Below are 26,685 nucleotides of genomic sequence, written 5' to 3'. Positions count from 1 at the left end.
TATATGACAATATAATATAAATATGGAGGATATATTATAAATAATATTATATTACAATTATATACTATAAGTAAAAATATGTAGTGTGTATTATTTTACATAATTATTATATATATAATTTAACATTATAAATAATATATATATTATTTATCAAATATTTTCTTCAACTTTTTATTCCTATTTTTGAGCCTGGGCCTCTCTAAAAATAATCGGGCCAAGCCGAATTAAAAATAGCTCAGATATAAACAACACTAAATTATTTCAAAAAAAAAACTCTCTAGTACTTTAGTCCCTGTCTCAATTATTTTTCTATATTAAAAATTGAGTTAGTTACTCTCCTTCACTTTATCATTATTTTAAACAAGTCCACAGCTTCAGAATAATTGTTGAATTTAGATGTAAAAATTTATAAAAACAAATTAGGAAATAAGTTAATAATAATTAATGCAATAGAATCAAATAAATTGGATAAATTATTCGATAAATTATAATTATTTTTAATTTGTTTTTTGGGTTGCAAACTAAATAGAAGCAGAGATGTGGAACAATGTGATATACCAACTCGTTGTATCGAAGTTTTACAATCTAATTCGCGGATCATTCCAAAAATTTGGACCTATTTTAAAACAGAAACAAAATACAAGTGGCTAATTGATGCAATTTTTAATACATTAGAATCTTTATAATTAAATCTATAATAAAAAGAAACTTGGGCTGGGCCTTAGTAATCCATTCGTAGCCCAATTTATGCTTGGGCTCTTATGGGCTATGAAAAGCCCATGGGTTTTAACCCTTCAACAACCCAACACCCACCCACTACCGTTAGATCCATCAGCTTTCTACAAGGGCAAATCTCAACCGTCGATCAAATAAACCGAGGGTTCGGGTCAAGCTATATATATAAGGCCCTCTCGTTCTAGGGCAACCGTTTCGTCCTCCTCCCTCGCGAAATCACCGAACCCCTCGCGCGAGGCGCCGCAAAAGCTTTGAGCGTAGCAGCGATCATGGCGGTTGGGTTAGCTCATTATTCCCCCATTTTCCCCCAATTTTACTCTTACTTGATCTCCATTTTGTTCTCCGTCGATTGATCTCTCTTTCGCTCTCTTTCGTGTTCGCGGTCGGTTTCAGGAAGAACAAGAGGATCTCCAAGGGCAAGAAGGGTGGGAAGAAGAAGACGTAATCTCTTAAACCCCTAATCGATCTCCTTTTTGTTCTATTTTCGCCTCAAATCGCTTTAGATTCGCGTGGGTTTTGATTCGTTTGGTGTACTATAGTGTTGATCCGTTCTCGAAGAAGGATTGGTACGACATCAAGGCGCCCTCCGTGTTCAACGTGAGGAACGTCGGGAAAACCCTAGTCTCGAGGACTCAGGGTACCAAGGTGAGATTTTTCGCTTTGGTCCTTCCATGTTTTTGTTAATTTTTCCTGCTAGTTTTTTTTCTTACATATTCGTTCTGTGTAGTTCGTGTTTAGTAAGATCAGCTGGCTTGTGTTGAAAATTAGTACTTGTCATTGCCAGTGGATTTCACCATTCATTGTTAAACACTTAAACTATAGGCAAAAGTTTATTATGTTACTAAACTTTGATTCGTCACAATTGATACGTTTAAGTTTGTCATTTATAGGATACAAATGCATCTTAGTGCCCTGTCGAAGCTGATTATGATTTTACAATGTACCGAAACTTGTTGATCGGAATGCAATTTCAATTTTTGATCACTAATTATTCTTCTGTATGCATATCGAAACCTAATAATAGCTCGTGAGAATGTTAGATCGCACTAGTAATGGTTCATATGCTATTGTGGTTTGTGTTGAATTTATTCATCTATGAAGAAACTTACTGTGTTTTAAGATTGTGTTTTTCAGCCTAATGGAAATTTTGATGCTCCTTTAAGATTCATAAAATATTTTCCTATGATGTAAGTTTGTCTGTTGATGACTTGTATAGATAAATGCGGGTCATAACTGTGAAAAAGAAAATTTGAATGTGATATCTAATACAAAGAACTGTCTAGTTTTTATAATTGTAAGAAATAGGTTAAAATATGTCATGTGGTATGGTATTTGAGGCCATCTGTTTTTTTGCTTGTATGTATTATTTTTTTGGTTGATCTGCAATTCTGTTCAACTCGATGCCCTTAACCTATTTCAGAAAACTGTGTATCTTCAGTTTCAAGTAGCTGAACTGTAGTTTGGAGCAGTGGTTCCAGTGTACATTGTGTATTCAGATTCCTGTTGCTTCTGTATCAATTTTTCCATGTCTACATAACTACTCTATTATCGTTTCACATTTTGCGAATTTGTCTTGCTTTTTTTTGAATATTTATTTTCTGGTTGACGTTATAGATTTGCAAGGTAATTGGTAAATTTTCTAAATAGGATCTTGATGAGTGTAGCCTATTTGTGGAGAAAGGGTGCTTGTTTTGCACTCTTTTATCTCCTTTTAATTGAATTATTATCACAGGGATGGTTGTTCTTACAGCTGTTGTTGTGTTTCACGCATTTTGCTTGATTTTTTTTTTGGGTGCATGAGCGCATATTTAAACCATTTCTTTCCTTAATCTTAGATTGCATCCGAGGGTCTCAAGCACAGGGTTTTTGAGATCTCTTTGGCCGACCTTCAGAATGACGAGGACCAAGCTTACAGAAAGATTAGACTTCGTGCTGAGGATGTGCAAGGAAAGAATGTCCTCACCAACTTCTGGGTATGTTCTTTGAGATATTTTCAGTTCACATATATTCCCCTGTAAAATTATCTATTTACCTTTTGTGTCACCGCAAAATCTGAATTTTCTCATATGCCCTTTAGAAACTAATGCTTTCCTATGTACTCTTTTACGTTCAAACTGTTCCTACTTAAAACTTATTCTAATTTATACCCAACTCAACACCATGAATTAATGATTTCTCAACTTCATGTAGAGAAATTTTTGTGAGGAACTGCACCTCCAAGGGATATATATGTAGACTGATAATTTGCTGGAATATAATTTACATCTTCTTTTTGTTTTTCTTGTATTAATCTCTTCCTTCAACCATTTTCTCTCTTCTCCTTTTCAGGGCATGGACTTCACAACGGACAAGCTCAGATCTCTTGTGAGGAAGTGGCAGACTCTCATTGAGGCTCATGTTGATGTGAAGACTACCGACAACTACGCTCTGAGAATGTTCTGTATCGCCTTCACTAAGAGACGCCCTAACCAGGTTAAGCGGACTTGTTATGCTCAATCCAGTCAGATTAGACAGGTAATGATCCCATCTAGCTTTGCAAATTAAAGGTTTAATTTGCTTCCAATGAGTTATTTACAAGTTCTTTCCATCTTTTTTCTTAGATTCGCCGCAAAATGAGAGAGATTATGGTAAACCAAGCTACATCCTGTGATCTTAAGGACCTGGTGCAGAAATTTATCCCTGAGGTCATTGGGAAGGAGATTGAGAAAGCAACTTCGAGCATCTTCCCTCTACAGAATGTCTTCATCCGCAAGGTCAAGATCCTAAAGGCCCCTAAGTTTGATTTGGGGAAACTCATGGAGGTATGCTTGACACAAATTAAAACTTGAACCCATATATCATAGATTCTTATCTTTTCTCATTTTTACTCAATAAAGAATTGAATTTATTTTGTAAGTGTTAACTGGAAACTTATTCCCTGATATTGGTTCTGAAAATTAATTGCATTCTTTTGTATTCAATTAAGCAATCCAGATTCCTGCGTAACAATTAAATGTTTTTGCTAGTCTATCATCTGAAGAGGATACAATGTCATCATCGTTGAAATTTGGTAAAAAATCCCAGTTTTCTATTCGTTTTGTTTTTTATGAGATGCTGACATAGCTATTTATTTGATGGTAAAGTCTTAGCGCGCTCAACGAACTTTAGGGACTAAATTTTGAAAAGAAAAACTAATTAAAATTGGAATTAAAATCAAGAATAAATTTCTGATTAACTCATTTAGTCATTTATATATGTTTAGTTATTTGCAATTGTGGGCTTCAGCTTTCTCGGTTCATGTGACTTTCTATTACATCTTCAGGTCCACGGTGATTACAAGGAGGATGTAGGTGTTAAAGTGGATAGACCTGCGGAAGATGTCCCATTGGAGGGTGAGCAAGAAATTGTTGGAGCCTAAAGGAAGTTGGAAACTCATATTAAAATTTTCATTTAATGGATCTTGGTTGTTTTTAAAAGATATGTGTTATCCAAGCAACATTTGTTATGGAGTGGACCTCGAGCAGTTTTGGCCGTTGAATAGCTGCTTTTGATTGTTTTTTAGAGTTCATCGGCAAATGATTACTTTTTTCGGAAACTCGAATTGCTTTTGTTTCTTTCTTATTGAGCTGTCAGCATTTTCCTGTTATTGTTATTGCTCACTACTTTTCGAGTAATGTTCTTTTGGGGTGCAACTCTTGAGCTCTTCCGTCGGTCATGGATATAGTTCTTGGGCATTCTTTGGATATAGTGCTGGATATAGTTCTTGTGCATCCTTTGGATGTAGTGCTGGATATAGTTTTTGTGCATCCTTTGGATATAGTGCTGTTGGGTGAAGTGCTATCTAACTAGTTTTGAGAAGAGAGAAATCAAAACTTCTTCGGCCAACTCTTCCTGCAGCGTAGCAGAAAATTCAGGCTTTTACCTTTGGGTATAAGGATCTTATTTTTGATGATCTTATTTTAATTTCTGCTGCAGTAGAAACATTTGACTTGCCTAGACTATAAATTCCTCAATAATTAGACGGCATTTTCTGGCTGATTTTTCTTGAGCACAATATTTCTGATATCTGGGAAGATATTGGTTTCATTCATCGAATATGTTAAATAGCAAAACTGGTTCCTGAACTCATCAAATTTATAGTTTGATGTTTAACATTAGATTTTTAAAACGTTTCACTAAAGATGTCCGTGGACCGGGTCGGGTCTGGATAATTAATATATTGTACCCATACCCTAAAAAGAAATGGTTACAAAAAATATATATATACCCTACCCATTTAATTTCGGGTCGGGTCCGGGTCTGGGTACTAAAGTTTCTAATATACTCATCGGGTCTATTTGAGCGGGTCTGGGTAGTGACTATCCGTATACTACCCGTTCAAAATCGGATATGGATCGGGTCTAAATCGGATACGGATATCTGTATAAATATATTTTTTTATAAACTTTATTAAATAGTCAATAAATAAACTATATTGTTGACAATGAAATATTGTTGGCGGAAATGAAATGAAAAAAAAGAGTAGAAAACAAAGAGTAAAAAAATTAGAAAAAAGTAATGAGTAAAAGAGACGGCTAGGGTTTCATTAGGATGAAAATACATAGTGACTCATTATCTATAAGTCATATTAAAATTGATCCTTCAACTTCAAAAGTTTATTTTTTTTTATTTACTATCGGATATTTCATCGGGTCCGGGTCTGGGTCCGGATTTGAAAACTATTCCGGACCCTACCCATTTAAAAGTTAGGTTCGGGTCGGACCCAAATCGGGTATGGGTATAAAATATCCGGACCTATACCCGAAATTTTAATGGGCAATTTTTTTTATCCGTATACTATTCATTTTTTATCGGGTCCGGTTCGGGTCCGGTTCGGATCCGGGTAGGGTCCGGATCGGGTATGGGATATCGGATATTTTGGACACCTTTACGTTTCACTTACTCATCGTCCTTCATTACTATTAGAGAACAAAAGTATTTCCTACATTTGAGCATCAATACACATCCGTGCACCAAGCATCTGACGACCGTTGATTTAATATTTCTATTCTCAACTAGTCAAGTATTAGACTGATTGAGAGAGCATAAGGCTGTGGTTTCTCAGCGTAATTGAAGCAATAATAATTTCCCTAAGACAAGGACTCTTTTAAGTCAAGTGAAGCTTCTTCTCCTTCTCCCTTCTTCTCTACCTTACCCCTCATCTCATCACCTCTATCTCCCCAAACTCTACTCGTCCCAATTTCCTCATTCCGGGTACCCATCATCCTTCCTGCCATCCAACCTCAGAGCAATTTACCGGCAATTTCATCATCAGTGGTTGCGGGTCGTCTGGGATATTACAGACACGACGAACGCCCAACTTATTTGAGCATCAGAGTGCCACTTGTACACCTGTGAATATGCTATACTAGATTATCCAAGAAAGTCCTGTATATAATCACCTTTAATAAGATTTTTTTTAAAAAAAATCTCTTTAAGGATTGGAAAATTCATGTCATACACAACAGTGACTTAGTTTTAGACAAACTGCAATATTTTTTACAGCGTAATTTGAACATATCCACAAAAAAAAAAAAACTTTTCACACCAATCAGTACAGGTAAATCAAGCACAAGGCCATAAGTAAGCAGAGTTTTTCAACATGACAAAGCCCACCTTTAAGCATAGATTACCCACAGAACAGATCACCCCTCTCTCCTGTTAGGAGGTAACATAAAAATCAGAATCCCCATCTAATAAATAAAAGAGCAATACTCAACCACTAACAACCACAAAATACAACCTCAATATCCACATAGAATAACGACAACTCGAGAAAACAAAGCAGCAGCAGCAGCAGCAGCAGCAGCAGCAGCAGCAGAAGGCCTAAATCCTCATTTCTTCGTCTTCGAGTGCTTCACAAGCCAATCTATGACGGAATCAATGTTGGTCGAGTTCTTGCATGATATCATGAAGCAGCATACTTCCCTATTGGTGATAGACTTTAAACCCCTGTAATTGCAGCTAAATCAATAACTACGAGAAAAGCTCTACCATGACATGAACTGAATTTCTTTTCTGTTTTCCATCAGTTTTCAGGAGGAAAGGGGGTTACAAATATACCCCTGCAAAGTTATCTTTTTACATATATTCCCATGCCAAATTTGGATTCTCTAATAAACCCATTGAAAGTGAAGTATCTTGCAAAAGTAAAAAGTAATCTAATACCTTAATGCCCAATCGCTGCATGTGCCCTCTACATAACAAAATGTATGGCTATATGCCTAAGACTAAATGTCAAAGATATGCATCCACCAACCAATCATGTATACATCTCCTCTTCTAAAAGTAATATCTAGCGAGTCAAAGTATTTACTCCTCTTGGAAAATAGTTTGTAACTCTACACTTTTCATAATTCAAACATTTTGTATTCTTTCTAGTCCACACAATCTTGTAAACTACTATTTAGTTTCTGATTTTTTTTTTTTGTTTAAGTTTAGGAACAGCAGTATTTTATACAATTAGAAGAGTAAAAGAGTATGCTATCACTAGCCTTACAAGCGACAATTTAATGTCTCTTCTAGCTCTATGAACATTTATAAAAGAAACATTTATGCCTGAAATAAAAGGTTCCATAAATCTGTCTTTAGAATAGAATTATATCAGATAAAAATCTTTAAAGAGGGTGGAAAAACCTTTATATCAGATAATTTGTAAATGAAAAGGGTTATATGTAAGAAACTTGGTGTTGAATGTGCATATAATAAAATCCAAATTTTTCCGGGATTTAGATGTTAATAGATATTTTTTGCATGGATATAAATGTAAAGGTTTCTTTTTTTCTCATGACAGAAACTTGCAAACTTAAGGTAGAAAGGAAGGGACTTTACATTTCATCTGTCAAAGCCTGCTTCGAGAGAGCTTCAGGCTTGTCAATCTTATTCCCCAGGACTAGCAATGGAATCCCGCTCAATGATGGTTTGCTTAGAAGGTCATGAAGTTCACTTTTCGAGATGTGCAAGTTTTCATGATCAGCTGCATCAACAACATACCTGCAAACGTATAGGATTGTAATTGTTTATATCAGGTCTAAGCCAACAAAATGACAGATAAAAGCACAAATAACAAGAAAAATGGTATTGAGGCTGTTTCCACTGTCAACCACAATGTTTTCTATTACCTTGTAAAGGTGTTATTTGACCCTTTTCTTTTCTAACCTAACTGCAACAGAATGCCGAAACAAAAGCTGGCCTAAGGATTGAGATACGTAGCTAGTTGACATATTAAGAATGAATCAGCAGGTGCGAATTTATGAAATAACTGTGACAATTGCTTCACTGTGGTTTCCAAATTAAGCTAAAAGTATTATTAATTTATTATGATATATCTCCGTAACTCAATCCAGTTCACCACCAGATGGTTACGAACCTTTTTATAACCAAGCCCTACTCCTAGAAAAGAGATCAAACCAGACCAAAAGATACAACTCAGCAGAACTAAGCTAAGTAGGCTTTACTCAGCAATTTTTAAAGCATATTGACAAGGTTCCATTAGTTCCAAATATTTATGAGGTTTGTAGTGGAATTACCATATTAGCCAAAATTTAAGATGATGACTAGTTTGGGAAAAGTGCCCCTTTTCCCATATAATCAGACAGGAATGTTGGTCAGAAAATATATTACACAGAACAAGAGTAGGGCACAAAACAATTAAAGTGATGGAAAACAACAAATTGGGGAAAAACCAAAGGCAGCAAGAAAGAGTAAATTGCACCAGGATACCTTGGCCGTATCAGTGTGCTCTCAGTTCACTCCGCAACATTAAAATTGTACAATTGGGTTTCTATTTTCTAACCTTTCCATTTCATTGCAATCATTACTTTTGCATGAGACTTCCCGACTAAAATGAATGGGAACATTAATATGATCACCAAAAAATTACCAAGTAAGCAATTTTTGTCATTCTCTTATGACTACATTTGGGCTTTGTTGCAATTTTTGTGTCTCTCATGACTGCTCAATGGAAGACCTAAAGACGAAAGCCTCTGAACCAAAAGCTGATTTTGATAAATGGCATCTTTTCAGTATTGAAACTTTTGTTGTTGGAAAGGATACGGTTAAGTTAGAGAAGTAATTCTTGGCTGGCAAACACAAAAGTAATTGATGAAAAATGACCAGAAATACAAGAAAATCAAATTGGTAATATAGCTATTTGATCTTAAGAGAAACGGGTACTAATTTTCAGTACCAGTTGAATTTACTCCGATTTGAGAAAAGTAAAAACTGGTCATTGACTGTTAAACTGAATACTTGGTTGACTCGATCACATTTTCAAGTTATCTATCAGCTTCTTTTTCCTCCCCTTTATGTACAAATTACAAAGAAAGATAGAGAACCATATCCTAAAATCTATCGACTAAACAATTTCTTTCTTCTTCGCTCACTTCATATCTTCGTCCTAAATCCACTTAAGAATAGTTCTGTCATGAATTAGCCCAAAAGAACTTCGTCCCATATCTCGCAAGTATCTGATCAAATCCTTCATTTAACCCTCAAGTTTACGGATATTTGATCTACATTTACAAAATGTGGGAAACCCTCATGAAGTTTCCAACATGTACCATAAAAGCAACAGGCAAGCAGCTAAAATGAAGTACCCCTCCATCATAGCATCTTTGCAATATAAACATCATGTTACACAGTGTAAGAGAAAAGGGAGAAATATACAGGACCGAAAACACAAAAAACATGCAAATGATGCACTATATACAGGGCATCAGTAGGTATATGCTGATTCTGAACTTATCAAGGATTAAACAATAAAAGCAATAACATGGAGACTCTCGAGAGACAGAATGTTCAGTTTTTCCAATGGCTGTCAACTAGCAGCAGATTTTTATAGCATTAACAAGAAAGGATGTACGATGCATATCTAAGTTTCAAGTAACAAAAAATTATGAGCAGCATATCATCTAACTTCTTTCTTTTATCAAGGGTTCTACCAATTGATATCTTTCCGCAAATAAATCATAACAGATATCTAAAAGATAAGCGCACATACACGATTGCAGAGACTGCGCGGCAATATCTCTCCCACATACTGCGAAATCTAGGCTGTCCTCCAAGATCCCACAACTTTATTGTAACATTCCCCTTCGTCACCTTCCTCATATTGAATCCAACCTGCAAATTGATAAAACTATATTAGAGCTTTACAACTACTACATAAAGAAACAGAAAACAAAAATAAATAAATAAATAAAAAGGACGAGGGCGAACACACTCACAGTAGGAATCATGTCCTCACTATACCCACCAGTCTACAGAGAATATAACAAAAACAAAGAAAATTGTCAGAATACATCATGACTGTGATCAGAGTCGTGCGCAAACATCATCTGAACATACCGCAATGACATTCACAAGGGAAGTTTTCCCAGCATTTTGAAGCCCAATTAATGAGAGTTCCATCTCTTGCTTGAAAAAGAGGCTGCATTTGAAAGATAATTATTCAAATACAACATTAGTACCCCAACAGGCATTGATTTAGTAAAATTACAAAACAAAACAAAAAAAAAGTGCCCTTATCTGATCCATATCCTCATACAAAACCGAATCACTAGCACACAAATCTAACAATTTCCGATTTGTGAAATCATCGCCCATTTACCACAGAAAGATCACAGCTGACTCAACCCAAAATTCAAAATTTGACCAACTTAAAACCAACTGCAGCACCATCGACAACAACCGGCGCAAGTCAACACCACGGAAAAGCCGCAATCTTGCATCAAATCCATGAAACAACACACACATAATCTGGTCCCAAACCCCAATTCCCCACCTGTCTCCCCCCCAATTTACAACATCAAACGCATCCTTACCAACCCAAACAACGCTACAACACGAACTCGAATCAAAACAAAAAGATCAGCAGCAAAGAAGACCCCTCACCTTCGGAGCCAGTTGAGGAAAGCTTCCCAGAGTCCCATGGCGACGGTGGAGAGGAAGGGATCCGCGAAGAGAGAGATAGGAGAGAGAGAGAGGGATTGGGGATGGGATTGAGCGATCGAGGGATCGGGGGATATGTGAATGGGGAGGGGTCGAAATCTAGGGTTCGCGGAGTGTTTACTTTATTTAAGCATTTAACGAAGGGAACGGAGCCTCCGCGCTCTCCAGTGCTCCGTTTTGACCATCGTCTTTCGCTTCGCTTCGCTTGCTCGCTTTTTTGGCCCCCGTAATGAAGGTCGCAGGGAAGGTGTAAAATGAAGTAAAATAGAATAAAATAAAGGGTAAAATTCAAATATCACCCCTATAGTTTTGTACTTTCTTATTTTAGTACCCTATAATTTAAAGTGGATCAAGTTGGTATCCTGTAATTTCTTTTTTATCTTTTCGTCAGATTCTCCGTTAATATTTCGTTAAATTATATATAAAAAATTTCAGAGTTTATTAAATATTCACTTGAGTATATTTTTTATTTTTAATTTTGTCACTGATTTAACGAAAAAAATTAATGAAATGAATAATAAAAAAAAAAAAATGAAACCACGTGATACTAAATTGGTAAACTTTAAACCCCAGAATACTAAAGTGAAAAAGTATAAACTACTTGGGATGGTATTTGAAGTTTTTGTAAGTAAAATTAAATTTTGGTAAAGATGCGGGTCAAATTTCACCGCTGGCCCCTGAATCTTTTCAGGGTTTCACTTTGACCATTTTAACTTTTCAGTTTGGGATTTGTAATTTTTGAAACGGGTGGTTGGTTCCTCATAAAATTATAAAAATAAAATTTTTAAAAAATATTATGGAAAATGCTTTCTTCAATAGTTTTCGTCTACAGAATTAAAAATATGAAAAGAAGACCTTTCATTAAATTTAAAATTTTAAGAAAATTATATTTTTTTTGTAAATTAGACAGATTAAAGATATGTTTTAGCCAGAAAACTGTCACTGGCTAGAATGCTGTCAGGATTAAGAATAGTTTTACATATATATAAAGTATAATAGAACTAACTTTTTAATCAAATATGCTATTTTGGACGGTCGCTAAGTTCGAGAGATTAATTAAAGACAAAATTAAACTATCATTATTTACTGGTAGAAACAAAAGTAATAGATAGCACATTATCAGAGTTATAATTTTTTTTCATACTTTTCGAGAATCAAAATACGCTTCTCGGCTTCAATATTTTTGTCCGGCAGTGCCCGACAAAATTGCTAAGGGTTATATGGTCAGTACATGAAATTTTAAGTTCGATATTCTTTACATTTTTAATTGAAATAATTTTTTAAAATAAAAGAATAAAACGCGCAACTTACTATCATTCTCTAAAAAAATAAACACTTCAAACTTTTTGATTTAGAGTCCTTAGCTTTTAATTTTCTGGAATTTAGTAATTTAATCAGAAAAGAAGTTTAGAAAATAAAATAATAACTAATAGCTAATAAAATTATAAATTGTAATAAAGTTTTCAATAATTCAAGTGGAAAGAATTAATTTCAAAAGTTAAAAAGGCATGTAACTAAAAAGATTAAAGTCGAGGGGTGTCTCGTACATTTTCACCCACATTTTTGACTTATAAATGCCTAAAATAAGTAAAGCGACATAAATGAGTTATGAGGGTGTCGCGTACAGCTTAGACGGTTGGGGAATCGGAGAGGGTGGAGGAGGATAAACAGCTGTCCAGCCACTCATGTAGCGACACGTGTCCGACTTGCTCCGACCGTTTGCGTCGCCTAGAAGTCGCGGTGTACCCACGGGAAAAAATTATGCGGATTTAACTTAAAAAAATTGTGCGGCGAAATGTGTAAACCAATCCGTGCGCTCCATCTAACTAAATGCTTTGGCCCGCATAAATAGTAAAATGCTGCTGCGAACTCGTAAGGTTGGGGTAAATTGCCCCGCTAGTCCCTGATCTTTCAGCGACTCAATTAGCGGTCCTTACACTCTTTTTAAGGTGTTTCATTTTAGTCCCTTTTTATTTATTTTATGAGAATAAATTATTGCCCAATGATGCTATACCCTCGTGGTACTATGGTATTGGCTTAGCAAATAGAAAAAAAAAAAAAATTCATGTGAGAGAGAAACCAACATAAGCCCAAGTCAAAATTTACACCTTCATCAGTAATTTTGCGGATGGTCAACTTCGCCAGTGTTCGAAACTTTGTCGGCAACCAATGTTATCGGTGCTCAAAACTTTGTTAACAGGCAATCTGTATTGATGAAGTCGGCTGTTGTCGAAGATTTGGGCAGCGACAAAGTTGGCTACCGGCAACATCACTAGCAAACTTCGAACTTTGGCGACGGAGATGGAACCACAAGATGGGATGAGAGAAAATTGAACTTGGGCACTTCCACAGATGAATGAGCTCTCTGTACCACACATTTTTTTAGTAGCTACGAAACGAACTATCTGGTCCCCCTCTCCTTATCAGTAGGCATTCACTATTGATATCAAGTCCAGCCCTAAGTGTGCCGAAGGGCTAAACATCTATGATAACCTGAAATGCCGCTAGGAGAAAGAAAGTGCCCTAACTCAGAAAGGCACAGACCGCGCTGAGGAAAGAATGGCACTTTACAAATAGGGGGCAATGACACCGACAAAGCTAGCCACTGGTGAAGTTTCGAGTACTAGCAAAGTTGGCCACCAGCAATGTTACTGGCGAAGGATGGGAGTGCAAACGAAAAATCTTCGTCGCTCTTAAATGGTAATCATTTTTTTTTCCCTATTTGTTTTTTTTTTTTTTTTTTTGAGAGATAGATAGTACGCTACCCGATTCGTTTATTTCATTTAGAAATAAATTTATCTGGAAATGTGAATCAACTAGGATTCGAACTTGGGTCTCGGATACCAATCACAAAGCCTTTTGCCACTTGCTCTAGGGATGGTCAGTTTTTTTTTTTTTCTTTCCTATTTGTTAAGTCAATACCATAATATCATGTGGAGCATTCCATCTCCCCATATAAGATTAGAATCCAAAATAGCGTGGGTATAGCATTATTAATTATTGCCTACACCCAATGCATCTATACATTTATATACTTCGTATTTATTAATTATTTCTTTTAATCATATAACTTAGGGCGTGTTTGGTTCGAAATCGGAGTCGGAATCAGAATCAAAATAAGCTGGAATCGGAATCGGAATGACTTATTACCTAATTCCGATTGGTTCATCACCTGAATAGGAATCGGAATAAATCATTCTCATTATTGGTGTTTGGTTCAAGTGGATATAAAAAACGTAATCAAATTAATATACTAACATTATCTTTATAATATATTAATTTAAATTCAAATTAAAAATTAAATATTAAAAATTTACATCAAAATTTTTAAATAATGTCAAAATTTTAAATCTATTTTTTTAAAATAAATTAATCTTTGAAGTTGAGTGGATAATTCAAAATATGAAACTAAATTTTTATTTATTCAAATTCAAACTTAAAATTATAATTTAAATTTTAATTTGAATCCATAAATTTAATTTAAGTTTTAAATAAAATTTGAATAAACTTTATATAAATTAAAATTTAATTTAAATTCAAATTCATAAGTTAGATTCGAAATACTTGATTAAATTTTAATTTTTAATTTAAGTTCAAATTAAAAATTTAAAATTATATATTTAATTTTTAAATTTTAACTCATATTTTAATTAAAAAAGTTGAAAAAATAAATTTAATCCGAATAAATATCCATTCCGTCCGGATACAACTTCCAATCCGGCCTCCTAGGCCAGATTGGAAAAAAGGGTAATTGGGGGATTCCCATTCCACTCGGGAATCGGAATCGGAATGGGACTCCCGCGTATCAAACACCCACAAACGAATTCACCTATTCTGATTCCGATTTCATGGTGAAAAAGAAGCGAACCAAACACGCCCTTAATCTACTACTCACTAAGATATAGTTCTTTTTCAATATAAAAATTAGATCTGTGACATGAAACTATGAGATTGAAGAAAAATAAATAAATGAAGATTGATGAAAAATAAATAAATGAATTTATGATATATGAATAAAGTGATGAAGTAGGTGAATTCAATAATTTGGGTTCTGCATCGGATAGAAGCCTTACGAAAAGCATTCTTTTGAAAAGGGTGTTCTAAAATCTCTGGAGGAGCATGTCTCGTCAATTGGAAACCATTTGCAAAAGCAAAAAGGATGGGTGGCTAGGAATTTTAGACCTGAAATTCATGAACGCTGCTCTGCTCACCAAATGGTGGTAGCGTTTCTTTACTGAACTACATCTGTCCTGGTGCAATATTATTGTTAAAATCCTCTACTATACCAAACGTAGGCCGTTACATGAAGGTCGAGCTTTTGTACCGCACTCTCAGTGGTGGAAGGGTGTACTACGCTATCGGGCCGTCTTCAGACGCAGTATGTCTCATGAACTGGGTGACGGGAGGAACATTAGGCTATGGACCGATATTTGGACCGGAGAAGCCCCCCTTTGCACCTTGTTCCCAAACTTGTCCGCCCACACCACGAACAAGAACGCCAGAGTCTCTCATTGCTGGAGCGTTGGTGGATGGAGATGGCGCTTCATTTATAAAGGCTTCTCGGACTCAACCTCCATAGATAGCTGCAGACAAATGGCTCAATTCAAAGACTATCTTTCACACATCAGCCCACAAAACACACCTGACAAACTAAAATGGAGGTGGACCACGGATCAACAGTTTACTGTAAAATCAGTCTACAACTTCGTCACCGACTCAGGACACAGAGACTCGACTAATATCCACATCTGGTGGCTGAAAATACCGGTCAAAATTAAAATCTTCATCTGGTTGTTACTATGTAAAAGATTACCTACTGCCGACAGACTGCTGATCCGTGGACTGACAGTGGACCGACATTGTGTCTTCTACGCCTCTCCCACGGAAAACTGCGACCACCTTTTCTCGAACTGTGTCTTCATCCGTTACCTCCTACTTACCTCAGCGGGCGAGGTCATCCCGGCAGACACCACCGGGGACGTGTGTGATCTATAGACCAAAACCGCCAACATTACCGACGCCGCTGTGAGAACTAAAGGCTTAACCTGCCTAGCAGGAACTTGGTGGATCATATGGACGGAAAGAAATCACATCATTTTTCGGGAAAAGTTACACAATGTTAATCAGTCTTCAAAAAGGCTAGAGCTTTTGTTACGCGACTGGTCCGAGCACCTTTGATTCACCTCGGTTCTACGTTTCGAGCCACGTTTGCCTTTTTCCTACTCTCTTCTTATGTTCTAGTTTTCTCAATCTTTCTTGGTTTTCTTTTCTTTCTTTTCTCTATTCTCTTCTTTTCTTCAGATGCCCCAGTTGCTTCCATCCTGTATTGCTTAGTTCATTTTTCCTTAATGAATGAAGCATGTAGCTTGCTACCTAATTCTCAAAAAAAAAATAATTTGTAATATAAGTTAAGGAGTAAAATAAAATAATTTCTAAAGTTTAGAGATGTACGAAACCAAACAAAAAGTTTGAGGCCTGGAATGTTAAAATCGAAGAGGATGAGGACAAAAATGAAACTTGCCTCAAAGTTGGAGTTAGGGTACTACTAGTGCAATTTACCCGGGTAAAAAATTTTAACAATTTACCTGAACTTTGATTTGTTTTGAATCAAATGACTAAGCTTTTAAAATTTTAATTTGGATACCTATTATTACAATTTATTTGATTTCCATTTGATGGTTTTTTTTAAAATTACAAAATTTAGACTCGTTATTTACTGTAATGAAATCATTGTTGCAATTGCATGAAGTGTGCGAAACATCTCAATTTACTTTAAAAAAGTAAACTGCATATTTAAAATTTTAAAGTATAAGACTCATTAAATAGTTCAAATTAAATGATTATGAGATTAGTTAGCAAAATCAAAATTTTTAGCTGCCGGATAGGAGGCATTTGGCACGGCGTAAAACGAATCGAAACATTATTTTTCGTATAAAAAATATTTTTTTGCCTATTTGGCACGACGTAAAAATATTTTTCTGTAAAGGTATTTTTACTGAATTTGTGAAAAATTTGAAGTTTTCGTTTTCTGCAATTTTTCAACGAAAAAAATACTCAAACTGCGTAAAACTTTGTTCATTCATTTTCTTTCACTGAATTAAACAAATATGAATTTTTTTTTCTTTTAACCAAACAAATGTTAATGGAAAACTACTTTTTTTTTTTTTCCTACCAAATACAACAAAATGTAAAAAAAGATTTTACGAAAAATTAATTTTTTATAGTTTTATTTTGAACCAAACGGACCCATAGTTAAATCAAAACAGTTAGGGAAAGTTCCTACAGTTTTACTGGTATGTTATTAACACAAATATAGTTAGACATTTAAAGGGAATTTTACTTTTGCGGTCTCTCCAACGATGAGAATTCGGTAATTTTCAACATTATTTATTTTGCATCTAAGTGGTCTGAAAATTAATAATTTTTAACTGTAAATTTGAGACCATTATAACACTATGTAATCGTCAAATTTTGAAATTTGATTTTTGAGTATTTAAATAGCGTGTAATATATTCAACCGTGTCGATCGTTGATTTGAGTGTTTTGTCACTAGAAATGAAGCGAAACAAAACGATACAGTTTATTTGTAGAAATATTGTATTCTACTTTTATCAAATTAAATCTCTTTATTGCATTGTACTCTAATAAATCTCTATATTTTTAAGCCCAAGCCTAATCCAACTTGTTCGACCTGGATCGGGTTAACCTTACGGGCTTGATTTTCAGGCCCATTAGGTTGGACTTGGACCGGGCCTGACCAGAGACGGGTCGGGCCAATTTTAATTGGGGTTGCACTATAAATGTCAATGGATGCGGATACCCGAAGTATTCGAAACCGGAGCTGAACGGATATGGTTTCGGATATAAATATCAAAAACAAAAACACGATGAATATGGATTTATATATGAATTTTGACGGTACCCGATCCGAACCCGAATTTATTTTACATTACATATAATATGTATATAAAAATTTGATATTATATTTGAATTTGTATTTTAAAAATTTAGATTTAATATAATATATTTTGAAATATTGAAAAGAAAAATAATTGTTCGAGTTTGGATTTCGGATTTTTGGTCGGGTTCGGATTGGGATATGAATTTTTAAAATATATCGAGTTCGGATTCGAATATCAGGTTTGGAGTTGGATTCGGGTTCTCGAAAATCCGCCCCGAATCCATTCCTAGCTTACACTACCCAAAGTAACGTTAGTTAGAAATGTTGATAAAAGGTCTTTATTAAACTGAATTAAAGCAGTTATACTACATAGAATATGTACATTCCAAATTAGTTTTTTGTGCGATTGAATAAGGCAAAGAGTATAATCAAAGTAATGCCAAAAACTATAGTCTATAGGTGATTCTGAAATTGCTCTCTCAACTATTTTTTCGTCGATTGAGATGCCTCAACTTCCAATTATTTTATTATTTGAGATTTTATACTTATAAAGTTTAAAGTTTTTATCATTATAACCCTATTAGTGATCATTAAGTGCTAAAAAGTGATTAAATTTTGTTGGAAGCGTAATTTGTTCTGAAACTATTTGTTGGAACTGATATTTGTACTGATAATTTGCTCTGAAACTATTTGTTGGAACTGATATTTGTACTGATACTGATTATATAATCCATTATTTCCAACAAACTCATTAAGTTTAGTAAAATCAGTGATAATTTTAACAAAATTTTAAATTCTTTTACTAAATTAGTGGATTCCAAACATTTAGAAGATGAGAGGATCTCAACGAAAAAATAGAAAAGTTGAGGGGGCAATTTCGGAATGCCTCCTTGTCGAGATGGTCTCTAATACTTTTTTTTTTTTTTTTTACCTATAGTAATTTCATATTAACATCAATGCTTTTTCTAAAAATTATTCTTATACTGTGTGCAATATAGAAATCTTTAGTTAAATATTATTATTCTCACGTGAAATGATTTTATAATACAGTAAATATTCTGAGGCTTAAAATAGATTTTTTTTCTTTTTTTTGTAATTAGGGTCGTAAAAGTTGATTTGCCATTGTTTTATTTATAACATAAATTTATAGATTACCTATGTGTCATGTAAGTTATTAATATTTTAAAAGCTGAAAAATATAGTGAATAAATGTTCATGGTCTTTTTTTTATTACAGTAATAGGTAAACTAAATAACAATATAGAAAGCAGTGAATTATTAAACTCTTTTATAAATTAAAATCTCAACAAATCGAATGAGCCTTTTGGTTTGATGTAACTATAAATGCAGTGTAGGTGGAGATGAATGTAATTTGAAATATAGTAATTATAATTACATTCATCTTATTTGATTGGATGTGGAAAAAAGCGCTGCAGCTATAAATATTATGCATCCGGTTGAAAAATATATTTACGCATTTTATAATAGGGATAGTAAGACTACCCTCGATATAGGAAAGGTTAAAAAAAAAATTAAAAGATTATTAAGGAGATAAGCTAACTTTTGTTTAAAATTATCTCATCAATTATTGAAGTTGAAATTACAGCTAATTTGGGCGGAGTTCCAATTGCTGCAGTTGAAATTTTTCGTGCAGTTGTAATTAATTACAACAATAGAATTCAAATACACCAAAACAAGTATTGAATTTAGATCAGCATACAAATTTATGTGCATCCAAACCAAGAATTTAAGTATTGTGGCACGGAGTCATGCCGAAAACTTGATGGCATGATACGGCACAATACAGTCAGGTCGCGCCGATGCGTGCTCGTCACAAAAAAATATATGTGTGCCGACACATAATGATATGAAATATTTATTTTCTTTAACAACAAAATATGCCAGTTATTTAGGTTATTTTTGCAATTGGCCTCCTCAAATTTTTTTTTTTTTTTTTACAAATAATTCTATCAAATTTATAATTATAATTTTAGCCCTATCTCCGCCACGCAGGCGCGGCATCAGCTACCACGCAAGCTGGCTGGGGAGGGGCGTTAAGTTGAATATGGTGAGCCATTCATTGTGTTCAAACACGGTGAATAATTCACTGTATTCCGTACTTATATTTTCTATTCAATACTTACATTTTTTCGCAATATATATATTTTTCTTAGACGCGGTGAATCAAACACGGTGAATGAATTACCGAGTTCAACTTATTTCAACACCTCCATCCTTGCTCATGTGGCGCTTACGTGGGGTCTGCATGGTGAAAATATGACCAAAATTATAATTATAAATTTGATAAGATTATTTGTAAAAATAATTTTTTTGGGAGGATCAAATACAAAAGCAGTCTAATTATTTATTATGTATTTTTATCAAATTTTTTGAACTTTATTAAAATAATTATTTACTAATTTAAATAATAAAAAATTTTGAACTGTGCCCTAAACGCACGGAAACTGTATCGTGCATCTTGTTGGCACGATATAATATGGTGGACACAACTTGTGCGGATGACCATTTAAATTCTTGATCCAAACGGCCCTAATTGTCGACAATAACCTCTTAAAACAGCAACATCTAAAATAATAATAATAATAATAATAAAAATAATAATAAGTAGATGGAAGATCTAAACCAGTACTTTAATTCTCTCCCCTCTAACTCTTAAGCCAACGTATCCCCACAGTAAAAAAAAGGACATCTAACCTTTCCAAACGCACAACACAACTCACGCAGAGAGAGAGAGAGAGAGAGAGAGAGAGAGAGAGAAGTGGAGTTTACAACCATCTGTGAGAAAACGAAATCTATTGACTTTGCGGCGGCTCTCTCTAACATCGATCTAGAGAGAGAGAGAGGGAGCTCGGATCGCTAAAATCATGGCGGAGATAGCAAGATCAACTCCAACTTCATCATCATCATCGCCGCTAAATCCGCATCCCACGGCCAGGATCTTCCCTGGTAGCTTTGCAGTCAATTTATTTTTATTGTTTTCTCCAGCATCTTCTATGTGTTGATAAGTAGTGGGTCCTAAAATTATTACTGTATCTCTAGATTTAGGGTTTGTGATCCCCCTTTTGTGATCAAATTGCGTAAAATTTTAGTTTCTGATAATAATTGATGCCTCAATCAACTGTTTTTAGTTTGAACGCTTGATTTGATTTCGTTTATTAAAACCACATAGCCAATCAATATGTGGTTCAATCTATAGAGATGTACTCCTTTTTTTTTTTTGTGTTTTTGTTTTTGTTTTTGTTTTTTTTTTTTGGTTCATTACTGCAGCATTGTGTTGAAGATGAATAAGGGAAGAAAATGAGGATGAGGAACAACAAACACCGCAAATCATCTGCTTTCCGTTGCGATGCAGGAAGCAGATGCAATCTCGTGTTCGCGGTTTGGAGCTTCGTCGGATTCGTGTTGTTGATCCATCTCTACACCGTCGTCACCCATGACAAGAACAAGGGGGATATCTATGTTCATTCGAGCCGCGTCGCGCCCACTAGAGAATTGGAAGAGGTCGAGGAGGAGAATTTCCGGTTGCCGCCCCCCCGGAGCAAGCGGAACCCCCGCGCGGTGAAGCGGCGGGGGCCCAGAAGGCCGCCGACGGTGATCGACGAGTTCTTGGACGAGTCGTCGGAGATACACTCTTTGTTCTTTCCCGATCAGAGGACCGCAGTTGTCCCGACGCAGGGGGGGAACGACAGCATGCACTTCTATCCCGGTCGGTTGTGGCTGGACACGGATGGGAATCCCATTCAAGCCCACGGCGGGGGAATTTTGTATGATAAAGCGACCGAGACTTACTACTGGTATGGGGAGAACAAAGATGGCCCGACCTATCAAGCTCACAAAAATGGAGCTGCTCGCGTAAGTATAATTTGCCAAAGTATTTGTCATAACACATGTTGAGTACCATATGTTTTGGCGTGTATTAATGGTAGCTACCAACTATATATCTTATATCAACTTAATAATTTCGTATTTGTATCCTTTATCCGAGATGTTGATGAAAGGCTTAGAGTTAAGCAAGAGATGAAATGTCAGACCGAATTATGTACAAGTTTCCAAACAGGCCCATGTGATACAAGTTTACCAAAACCGACGATAAACGTTAGCATAGGTTGTACATTTATTTTTTTCGAAATGTTCAAGCTTTACAGATCCTACAGTGATGATTAGTGAACTGCGAATAGTCCAAATTTAATAGAGTGACCTTATTCAAACACTAAAGTCCGCTGTATATGAGTTTATATTACATTTAAGTATTTTCACCTTTTCTTCTATTATGACGAGTTGAAAATTGTATAATTTAACTCGTAACGGTTTACGTCGGGACCTGTTCAAGATCTCCTTTTATTTTCAAATAGTGATTCTGTCGGTTTTCACCGTCCTTGTCGTTAAGTTTAAGCAATATTTGAATTACCCCCTTTTTTTTTTGTACAATGTTCTTGCGAGCCCATATTCTCAACCCATTATAGCTAAAAGTATGATGGTTTGTCCACCTTGGGTGGCCAACATTTATGAAAGTAGAACAAAGTATGCAGAAAATCAGCAATTTTGTAACCTCTTCATTTTAGAAGCTTTATTTTCTGGTTCAATAATATTTTGCCGCTAAGTGATTTATGGAAATCAGATACGACCCAAGATGAGGTGTAGAGTAAGAGGAGTGAACTAGATACAATTTATGACGCCATCAAGCTTGTCTACCCAATAATTTCTTCTTTTTTTTTTTGCCTCTTGTCTCATTAGTTTCTTCTGGTATGTACTAAATCAATGAAGCATAAATATTAACTATTCTGTGGCTTTGTATGTGGATCTTTTCATCTAACAGCTTGTCTTCTCTACCAATATCTCTGTCGGTCATTTTGCCTACTCCCTACTTTCAGAACCTTCAGCATGATTGAGCTAATTCCTACAATCCTAATTAGTTTGACTTTGAGTAAAGTACCTTGTTTGCACATTAGCTTACCATCTTATGTTTTATATTCTTTACTGAATTTGAGTGCCAAATCCAAACTGAAGTGAAAATCAATATAGTATGTAAATCCAAGCATGCCACTCATTGATTGTAAATGACAGGTACCCTTGGTTTTAAGAAGCGTTATAGCAACGCAGATCATAGGAGAATGATGCACTGAGAAAATTACCACCTTTTTTTTTTTTCCTCCCTCCCCCAGTGTAACAACCCAATGGAGCTTTCTATTTAGTGTGTGGGGATGGCAAACAACCCGATTGACTGACCTGGAGAATGACAGGATCGAGACTAGAGATGTTGTCTGGAGACCGGGTTTAGAGAAATTCTTTTTCTTCGAATTAAAGCGGGGTTAGGTTATGGACAAGAATTTGGACAAACTGGGTCAATGTAGTTTCATACTAATAATCTAAGTGGAAAAAGTGAATCTTATTATGTTATTTGAGTTTGAGTAATTTACCTTGAAAAGATAGATGGAGTATCTCTGAGATTACAATATATTGACTATGAATCCATAAGTTTTGAATTCAATATTTAATAATATTGAATTCAAAACTTAAGGATACATATGCAGTTAACTCTATTTAATATGTATCTTTGTCAACTATTCTTGAGATTTCGTGTAAAGCTGGGTCTTGATCCAGATATCTGCTTCCAATCTGGGTTCCCTGCAACCACAGTGTACTGTCGCAAATCTGCATACAGATCTGGTTTGGGCACAGTATGTACTCCCTAACTCTGATTTTATCCCACCAGATTTTGACCAGAACCTTGATCTTCGTTACCCTTTGTTGTGTCGACTGTGCATGTGTGAAGATCAAACAAGACAGAATAGGGAAATGTGCTCATCTAAAGCTATCTGATCTGGCATTTATAATTGAACGATTGACTGAGGAATAGTCAAATTTGTTCTACCTCGGCATGTTTTCACGACAATAACTACCATCACAACTGTCGCCAAATTCCTAGCTTCTAGCTTTCTTTGTCATTCTTCTATTATGCCTTAACTTACATTTTCCTTCCACTACAAGAAACGGGTTAATCATTTAAGGCATATGAAGTGATATTTTGATGATTATCAATTTATCTCCGACTTGGAAATGCTATGAATTCTTTCTTTCTTGTAGCTCTCTCTATCATCTCTTGCTTGGTTTAATTTAATCAATAATTTGAATATAGTTTATACAATTTAAGCCATTTGGAAGTTTGTTAATTTATTCAATAGAAATGTTGTTACTACCTAATAGATATTCATGTATCCAGATTGCTCAAATGATCTGTCTGTAAAGCCAAATTCTGAGTAGAGATGATTTAGGTAAATGATTTGTCATTCATGAGCTGTTTGATTTTCCCACTATAAGCAATAGCTCAGAGTACTGGGAGAAAGAGTGAGATTTCACATAATTAAAGAGTTTGGCATCATATATTGTTGTATCATATCTATGTTTGCGGTGCACTGGCTATTAATTCAGAGCTTATGAGAGCTTCTTAGACTTAGTCTTGGTTTTGATCCATGGCAGTTGCCTGATGCACTCTTTCGGGAATACTGTTACCTGTGAGTTCCTATAGAGTTTGTGTTGTCCTGTCACTGGGCACAAACATACGTGTTCTACGAATTTATGCCATCACAATAATACTAAATTCTACTTTTTTACTAAGGCCATGTTCAGGTAGGCTCCAGGTTATTGTAGAGAATCTGGAGAGGAAATACGGCACAGAGTCTCTTCCAGACATTCTGACTTTATGACATGTTTACTCGGACATGAGAACTGAATCAATAAATGTTGAAACTTTTACTTTAGAAGATTCGTTAGAGTGCTAATAAACTGCCGATTCTTTTCTTTGCAGGTCGACATTATAGGCGTGAGTTGCTACTCTTCAAAAGACTTGTGGGCATGGACTAACGAAGGCATTGTGCTTTCTGGCGACGAATCTAATGTCACCCACGACCTCTACAAGTCCAATGTACTCGAGAGGCCTAAGGTGATATACAACGACAAAACCAGCAAGTACGTCATGTGGATGCACATTGACGACACGAACTATACCAAGGCATCAGTTGGCGTGGCGGTGAGCGACTCCGCTACCGGTCCCTTTACTTACCTCTACAGCATGCGCCCGCACGGCTTCGATAGTCGGGATATGACCATATTTAAGGATGATGATGGCAAAGCCTACCTTATTTATTCTTCTGAGGAAAACAGTGAGCTCCACGTGGGACTGCTGACCGACAATTATCTCGACCTTACTAGAGAGATGAAGAGGGTTCTTGTAAAGAAGCACAGAGAAGCCCCCGCGGTCTTTAAATATGAGGGGACATACTACATGATAACCTCAGGGTGTAGCGGTTGGGCCCCCAATAAGGCGCTGGCCCATGCGGCCCTGTCGATCATGGGCCCGTGGGAGACACTGGGGAATCCTTGCGTGGGCGGGAACAGGATCTTCAGGCTCACGACGTTCTTCTCTCAGAGTACTTTCGTGCTGCCGCTTCCTGGCTTGCCGGGCTCATTCATATTCATGGCGGATCGATGGAATCCTTCGGAGTTGAGGGATTCGAGGTATGTGTGGTTGCCCTTGGCTATAGGGGGAGTGGCCGATGAGCCTTTGGAATACAGTTTCGGGTTCCCGTTGTGGTCGAGGGTTTCTATTTATTGGCACAGGAGATGGCGCCTTCCGGACGGGTGGAGCAATGCTTAAGATACGAAATTCTTATCATGCCATTCAACAGAGAATAATCAGGGTTCTTCTTTGCGATACTGTGAATATGTATGTAGATTTGGAATGCGCAATTCTCGGTGATTATTTCCTGCTTCATCTAGGGAATGCCTGATCCTTCACTTTCCTCTGGGGCTGCTACAATGTACTATTAGGCTTCTCAGCTGCGGGATCTTCTTCAGCTTCATGTAACATCATCAACTTACAGGTATGGGGATCTGAGTTACTTGAAAAACGACTTAAATCACCGCATACACACTTTTATAGCATTTGTTATGTGAGATTATGAACTCATGAAAGTGAATAATCTTTTCCTAGTTATTGTTTCTTCATTGTCCATATATCAATAAACCAACTCTGTAGTTCTCGCGCTCATTTGTTTGCTGTTAGTTTCTGCATACATACCCTCCACTGATGCATGCATATGAACAGAGTACTTGTTAGAGTAAGATTTTTGGTGTCGCAGCTGCGTTGCAGCCCCAGTTCAGATTACCAACAGTTAGCAGCAGATGGATTTGATTAGATTTATACACTTGATAAACAGCAGACGTGTAACCGGAAGCTTTTGAATTGTGGGGACTGAATTGGTATCTGACCCAAAATGCATAGTTCGAAGATTGCAATTTAGCGTTTCGAGTATTGCGAACCTGTCTATTTTAATCTGTGGAATGTCATTTTCGTCAGGAAAATGCACTACATCTATGAGGTCGACATGGTTGGTATTGAGACTTATATAATGCTAGTAGGCAAAACAGAGTTGGATCGAAAGTATATAGAGATGTGTTTCTCTATTTTTCAGTGGAGTCGTAGAAAATATATCGTGACTAATATGTGAGGCGTGATATTATGTACAGAAATAAACATAGCTTATTAAATATCGAGCTGAAAAATTCAGCTACGCGTTCGACTTGTTTATTAACGAGTCGAACACGAGCTCTCGCGAATAGAAGGATTTTCAGTCCTACTACTAGATAAAAAATAAAAATAAAAAATAAAAAAATAGAAGTTTAATCTAATAATTAAAATTTATAAAATATATATCTCTTTATATTTAGATTGACTAAAAATTCAAATAGTAAAAATTTCTAATGTATATATTCGAGCTATATCGAGCCGCTACTGCTCTCCTTAGGTACGCAAAAGTGATATAAGATTATATACTTGCATCCAAAAATGTTGTTACTACGTAACAAGTTATTATTGGAAAAAAGCGATGCATTTAAATATGTAACATGGGAAAAAAACAATTGAAATCTATAATTTTATGACACTTATGAACTACATATCAAATAAAATTTTGATCTAGGCATACATGTGCTTATATATTGTGCCCTCCCACAACTGAGATGTCAACGGGTCGGATTCGGGGTGGATTTTTAAAACCGAAC

The 26,685-nt window shown here is 35.6% G+C and overlaps 4 protein-coding genes across 5 annotated transcripts; 3 read left to right on the top strand and 1 right to left on the bottom strand.

Moving 5' to 3' along the window:
• Positions 906-4,406, top strand: LOC109722184 (40S ribosomal protein S3a). The gene is made up of 7 exons (XM_020250107.1): positions 906-1,015; positions 1,129-1,176; positions 1,275-1,380; positions 2,571-2,708; positions 3,064-3,249; positions 3,336-3,536; positions 4,037-4,406. Exons 1-7 carry the CDS (start codon positions 1,005-1,007, stop codon positions 4,130-4,132), a joined length of 786 nt encoding a protein of 261 aa, XP_020105696.1. The 5' UTR covers positions 906-1,004; the 3' UTR covers positions 4,133-4,406.
• On the bottom strand, positions 6,274-10,892 carry LOC109722878 (ADP-ribosylation factor-like protein 8a). The gene is made up of 6 exons (XM_020251056.1): positions 10,648-10,892; positions 10,102-10,183; positions 9,981-10,013; positions 9,755-9,876; positions 7,585-7,746; positions 6,274-6,705 (listed from the first exon to the last, which is right to left on the bottom strand). Exons 1-6 carry the CDS (start codon positions 10,683-10,685, stop codon positions 6,588-6,590), a joined length of 555 nt encoding a protein of 184 aa, XP_020106645.1. The 5' UTR covers positions 10,686-10,892; the 3' UTR covers positions 6,274-6,587.
• Positions 12,901-15,932, top strand: LOC109722886. The gene is made up of 2 exons (XM_020251068.1): positions 12,901-13,404; positions 15,000-15,932. The coding sequence occupies exons 1-2, from the start codon at positions 13,350-13,352 to the stop codon at positions 15,281-15,283; spliced, it is 339 nt and encodes a 112-aa protein (XP_020106657.1). The 5' UTR covers positions 12,901-13,349; the 3' UTR covers positions 15,284-15,932.
• LOC109722864 lies at positions 20,272-25,672 on the top strand. 2 transcript variants are annotated; one of them, XM_020251037.1, is made up of 3 exons: positions 20,272-20,571; positions 20,978-21,477; positions 24,431-25,672. In XM_020251037.1, the coding sequence occupies exons 1-3, from the start codon at positions 20,490-20,492 to the stop codon at positions 25,277-25,279; spliced, it is 1,431 nt and encodes a 476-aa protein (XP_020106626.1). In that variant the 5' UTR covers positions 20,272-20,489; the 3' UTR covers positions 25,280-25,672. The 2 variants fall into 2 exon arrangements, with proteins under 2 accessions (XP_020106626.1, XP_020106633.1); XM_020251044.1 differs by having other exon boundaries at positions 20,273-20,571; positions 20,893-21,477.

Source organism: Ananas comosus, linkage group 1 (genome assembly GCF_001540865.1).
Source record: "Ananas comosus cultivar F153 linkage group 1, ASM154086v1, whole genome shotgun sequence".
Taxonomy (NCBI): Eukaryota; Viridiplantae; Streptophyta; class Magnoliopsida; order Poales; family Bromeliaceae; genus Ananas; species Ananas comosus.
The sequence above is the reverse complement of the archived record's forward strand: the minus strand, read 5'-3'. Positions and strand labels throughout refer to the sequence as shown.

What these genes read in the sequence shown, in the direction of transcription:
- LOC109722184 (XM_020250107.1), top strand. An exon ending in AAGGGTGGGAAGAAGAAGAC is followed by an intron (nt 1,177 to 1,274) that starts GTAATCTCTTAA and finishes GGTGTACTATAG; the next exon opens with TGTTGATCCGTTCTCGAAGA. An exon ending in CGAGGACTCAGGGTACCAAG is followed by an intron (nt 1,381 to 2,570) that starts GTGAGATTTTTC and finishes CCTTAATCTTAG; the next exon opens with ATTGCATCCGAGGGTCTCAA.
- LOC109722878 (XM_020251056.1), bottom strand. Translation starts at nt 10,685, where the DNA reads ATGGGACTCTGGGAAGCTTTCCTCAACTGGCTCCGAAG. An exon ending in CCCTTGTGAATGTCATTGCG is followed by an intron (nt 10,014 to 10,101) that starts GTATGTTCAGAT and finishes TATTCTCTGTAG; the next exon opens with ACTGGTGGGTATAGTGAGGA. An exon ending in CGCGCAGTCTCTGCAATCGT is followed by an intron (nt 7,747 to 9,754) that starts GTATGTGCGCTT and finishes ATACGTTTGCAG; the next exon opens with GTATGTTGTTGATGCAGCTG.
- LOC109722886 (XM_020251068.1), top strand. Translation starts at nt 13,350, where the DNA reads ATGTTACTGGCGAAGGATGGGAGTGCAAACGAAAAATCTTCGTCGCTC. An exon ending in ATCTTCGTCGCTCTTAAATG is followed by an intron (nt 13,405 to 14,999) that starts GTAATCATTTTT and finishes TACCAAACGTAG; the next exon opens with GCCGTTACATGAAGGTCGAG.
- LOC109722864 (XM_020251037.1), top strand. Translation starts at nt 20,490, where the DNA reads ATGGCGGAGATAGCAAGATCAACTCCAACTTCATCATCATCATCGCCG. An exon ending in CACGGCCAGGATCTTCCCTG is followed by an intron (nt 20,572 to 20,977) that starts GTAGCTTTGCAG and finishes GTTGCGATGCAG; the next exon opens with GAAGCAGATGCAATCTCGTG. An exon ending in ACAAAAATGGAGCTGCTCGC is followed by an intron (nt 21,478 to 24,430) that starts GTAAGTATAATT and finishes TTTTCTTTGCAG; the next exon opens with GTCGACATTATAGGCGTGAG.